The sequence below is a fragment of the Mustela nivalis genome (genome assembly GCF_964662115.1).
Source record: "Mustela nivalis genome assembly, chromosome: 9".
In the NCBI taxonomy this organism is placed as follows: Eukaryota; Metazoa; Chordata; class Mammalia; order Carnivora; family Mustelidae; genus Mustela; species Mustela nivalis.
The window spans coordinates 67,272,390-67,277,646 of NC_139028.1; the positions used below are offsets into that span (position 1 = coordinate 67,272,390).

A 5,257-nucleotide genomic window follows, 5' to 3' on the forward strand; every position below is an offset into this window, starting at 1 on the left:
TCCTGATTGTCTTCATCCTTTGTCCAAAGTAAATGCCTGCTGTCTTACATTTCATGATTATTTTCCATTCATTTATATGATAAATATTCCTTATCTACCTATGACATGCCATGACCCTTGTTCAATGTTGTCTAGAAATGAATTGGAGTAACCAAATATACTCATATATACTATTTTCTATACTCACATTTATTTATTATTTTTTTTTGCAATGGAAATACCTGATTAGGTTATCTGCCTGAAATAACAAAGAAGGAGAACCATAGCTCTGATTAATAAGGAACTTTTTCATCTGTCCCTTCTCTGGACCCTTGGCCACGGATTCATTCTCTAACCTAATATACACTAAGAACTTTCCCCTACCCACTCAAACTTTAGAACTTTAACACTAGCAACCCTGGGGAAAGAGCAAAAGAATGACTTTGTCCCGGATTTGCTTGGTCTTTACTCCATAGACAATAGGATTGAGTGCAGGTGGGATGACTACATAGAGGTTGGCAAAGAGGATGTGAAAAGTACGAGGGACATTATGCCCAAAGCGATGGGCAAGGATGGAGAAGAATGCTGGTATATAGAACATGAGGATGACACAGACATGGGAACCACAGGTGCCAAGGGCCTTCTGGCGGGCATCCCGGGAGGGGAGACGGAAGACCGCACAGAGGATGAGGGTGTAGGAGACAGCAATGAGAACCACATCTGAGATGACTGTCATGATGGGAACACAAAAGCCATACCAGATGTTGATGGAGATGTCTGCACAGGCGAGCCGGGCAACACCTATGTGCTCACAGTATGTGTGTGGGATGATGCGTGTCCTGCAGAACGGTAAATGATTTACAAGGAAAACACATGGAACAAAAACACAGAAACTTCTGAAGGAAATTCCCACAACAATTTTGATAATCAACTTGGGGGTCAGAATAGTGGTGTATCTCAGGGGGAAGCAGATGGCCACATAGCGATCAAATGCCATGGCCAGGAGTATAGCTGAGTCCAAGACAAAGCTGTAGTGCAGAAAGAATAATTGCGTGAGGCAACCAGGAAAACTTATTTTCTGGGGACCAAGCCAGAAGATGGTAAGGGTTTTGGGGACACATGTGGTAGACAATATCAGGTCTGTCATGGCCAGCATGGAAAGGAAAAAGAACATGGGTGCATGAAGACTCCGCTCCACAGCAATGAGGTAGAGAAGGATACTGTTGCCCACAATGGCCACGAGATAGAGAAAACAGAAAGGGATGCTGATCCAGGCATGGTACTGCACAAGGCCAGGGATGCCCGAAAGGGTGAAGTCTTCTGTGTGGGAGCTACTCCGGTTGTACATGGCCAGTGTGGTCTGAAGAATAGCTTCTGTATCTGAAAAACAAATTGTGTATAATGAACCTGAGTAAATTGTATTGTAATTCTTCCTCCACCCTCTCCTTTGGGCCAGCTCTCCTCCTTCCTGTCTGCTAAGAGTGAACCTCCTAGTGTTAGTAAAAGCTATGCTCATTTCTTCAAGAAAGATTCCTTAGACACAATATTCTGGTAGTAGTCACTTGGTGTTTCTGGAATTTTCTTCATACTGTTCAAAATGTTATTTCCATTTTAGAGATAAATGTCCCTTGGATCGATGTAATTCCTTGCTATACTGATGTGAGTAGAGAAAACCACAATCTAACCATATACAGAGAAAGAAACTAAGAAAAGTGGGGTACGATGGGAAAATAAGGAGATAATTAACCATGACAGACTCCTACTGGAGGCTAGGCTTTACACAGTATCATCTCACTTAGAATAACTTACTTAGGTAAGTATTTTCATCCTCCTCTTTTATTTCTTATTGTTTTGCTATAGAATCTAACACCGTGACATAACCTTACCCGAGATCTCATCTTGCATAACAGACACAGCCAAGATCATTCCAGTCCACAGCTAATCCTCCTTTAAGCTGTCGTGCCATACCACGTGATTTCTCGGGAGACGACACACTGTTAGATGCCAAGCACTGAGAAGAGGCCTGGGATATAGGGGAGTCAGTATGGAAAACCTAACTCTCGAACAGCAGTGTGTCCAGCACACTAACATATGTGGGATTTGCAGACCAGAATGTTCTTTGAGATTGATGTTTGGTGCCTCACCATGGAGAACAATATGGAAAATGGATGTGGCACTCAGCCTACAGCCCCCTCTTAGCACTGAATGAGGAATATGAAAGTGCGCCCTTGACTATTACAGGGGGACCCCTGGTGGAAGAAATATGGAATTGATGCATTTTAAATCCCAGGCCAAGTCAAAAGGAAAAAAGCAAACCCCTAAAACAAAACTAATATTTTTGGAAACCTTCAGTACACTATACAAGTCTAAAACTTTTTAAATGAAATCACTTCTAAATCCTCTTAAAAACCCTACAAGACAGGTAATAACGTTGTTTACATTTTGAAGATACAGAAACTGGAGGCTCAGAGAAGTTACATGACCTGCCGAAGGCCACATGACAAGCAAATGTTAGAGCTGGGAATAAAGCCTGGGGACTATGTTCATGGAAATTCTTGTGTGTTAAAGGAAATTCTCTATAGAGTGTATGGCAAATGGAAGATACATGAATCTGTAGAGCAGAAGATATAAAATTAAGTCACATGAAGAAAACACAGACAAACCCCTTATGAACCTACAGACAAAGGCTGTATATGCAATCTACAACCACAAACGCAATGATAACACGAACACATGGGATGCAGATGCAGAGAACAAGTTGGTGATCTACAGAGGTGGAGGAGGGGGTTAGTGAAATGGGTAACGTTGGTCAAATGCACAAAATTCCAGTTATAAAATAAATAAATGAGTCCTGGGAATAGAATTACAGCATGGTGACTCAGGTTAGTAATGACATATTCTGTTTTTGAAACTTGCTAAAAGAATAGATCTTCAAAATTCTCAACACACAAAAAAATTGCAACTATGCATAGTGATACATATAACTAGACATACTATGGTAATCGTTTCACAACAGGTTTAACATCCTTGTCAGACGCCTACCCCAAACTTTTCCCTCGAAGTATGATAACATCATCTTTTTTAAAAAAGATTATTTATTTATTTATTTGACAGACAGAGAGAGAGAGAGATCACAAGTAGGCAGAGAGGCAGACAGAGAGAAAGGGGGAAGCAGGCTCCCTGCTGAGCAGAGAGCCCAATGCAGGGCTCAATCCCAGGACCCTGAGATCATGACCTGAGCCAAAGGCAGAGGCTTAATCCACTGAGCCACCCAGATGCCCCTGATAACAACATCTTGAATATCTTCATTTTGTTCCTGAAAGGTCAGGTACCCAATTCTAGGACTCTGTCTTGAAGAACTGTAACTTAGAATTCTCTGGCCTCATTAATCACACATTTACACATGCTAACTGTGTATCTGTTCAGGGTTCAGTGATTACTAATTTGTTCCTCAGCAACCTTGAGCTCTCCAGAGTATTGACTTTTTCACTACTTTTCATTCACTATCCTGGTGTCATTGCATTCCTCTTTTCTAGGTTAAATTCTGATTCATCATGTCAACCACTCTCTTATGCATATTTTGCTTGTCCTTGCTCCACTGACCTCCCATAATGTATGTTTGCAAAACTCAACTCCTAGATTCACCAGCCTAATAAGTCCTTCAGATCAAGATGGAAGGCACTTAACTAGGTATATTTGTGTTTCCATAATTTCATGATCATTAATTTTAAGCTTAACCACAATACTGCCCAATGACTTAACAACATGATCTTTTCAGCTCAGTGTCCCTGGATAACTTTTTTCTTGCTTTTCTCCAAGCATATCCACCAATCCCAACTCCCTTTTTCTCAACAGATAATCTTTCATTTTACTTAACACAAAAATTTGAAGACATTGGATATGAAATCCTGTAACACAGTCATCACATCTACATGTCTATGTATATACACATAGACACACACACATATATATATACTCTGATTTTTTTTTCTTGTTATAATTGGGAAAAACATCCCTTTTGTATCCTGGCCCCAAAAGCAACCCATTCTCTCTCAAATCTTCCCAATATTCATTACCATTCATTCACATTCTTGTCTTTGTCTTCAATCTATGCTTTTACATTTTGTACTCTTTCAACATTTAAACAATTAGAGTGACTCAAGTATTTTCTAGTCTGAATTACACAGAAACAATTATATTCTCTCATCATAGCTAGATACATAGTTCTCTACACCACATACATGCTTCTCATGTGCTACTTACACTTTAAACCATGCTAATCTCATTTCTATCCTCACCTTTCCACCAAAGCAGTTTTTGCTAACATTACTAATCAAGTCCATGTCCCGCCTAAGTCCTTGCTGAACTTTTAACCAGCATCTGACATTATTCACTACCCTCCACCCCCCATCTTGAAACATCTGTCAAGGTCTTACCACAACACTTTGGGTTTTTCTTCACCCTCACTAACATCTCATATTATCTTTACCTGTCCTTCCTATTCTATGTATCTTACGGCCCAGGGTTCCTCAAGGCTGTGCTTGAAGCCCCCTATTCTTCTCTTCACACTTTTTTTTTTTAATTTAGATCATCAACACCTAAGATCTCAATGAACATCTCCCAGTGTTTTACGTCTCCCTTACAAATTACAAGACACATATTTTCAACTCCTTTCTGGATATCCTCTTATGGATCTCAAATGTAATTTTTCAATAATAAAATCAAATAAAATCAAATCAACAATAAAATCAAACTCCCTCACATATCATCACTAAACTTTTGACCCATACTGCATCCAATAATTCAGGGAATATAAGTATCATGGACTCAATAAAGGTACACAGCTAAAGCCTCTCATCTTCCCAGTCCAGGACTGTTTCCTCTCCTGGAAGCCCTGCCTTGTTTCTCACTCAACAGCAACTTTCTTCTGGGCAGGAAAAGCTACTCTGCCACGCACACAGCTCATCTGACGTGGGTTTCCACTCCCACTCTGAGGGGGTCCTCCTTCTGACTCCATTCACACATGCACACCTTCTTCCAGGCATGAGTCACAGGGGGCCGTGAGGGCGCACAGACCTGCATGATCCAGCCACAGACTGAGACTCACCTCCCTCCATCTGCCGCCTCCTCCACAGGTTCCAAGCCAGAGCCCATTCCTCCCTCTCCCTGCCCTCTTGATCCTTCTCACAGTGCTTCGTTCTCCTCAGAGTGGCTCACAGACGGTGTCCTGCCTAAGGGGCTTGAGGGACAAGTATTTCCTCCAGGAAGAGCAGAACAA

The 5,257-nt window shown here is 41.2% G+C and overlaps 1 protein-coding gene across 1 annotated transcript; it reads right to left on the reverse strand.

The window, feature by feature from the left end:
* Nucleotides 1-388: 388 nt before the first annotated feature.
* On the reverse strand, nt 389-1,327 carry LOC309840317 (olfactory receptor 52H1-like; the record flags this gene model as incomplete). Its single annotated transcript, XM_082682384.1, has 1 exon — nt 389-1,327. One exon carries the CDS (start codon nt 1,325-1,327, stop codon nt 389-391), a length of 939 nt encoding a protein of 312 aa, XP_082538510.1.
* Between the last annotated feature and the right edge of the window lie 3,930 nt (nt 1,328-5,257).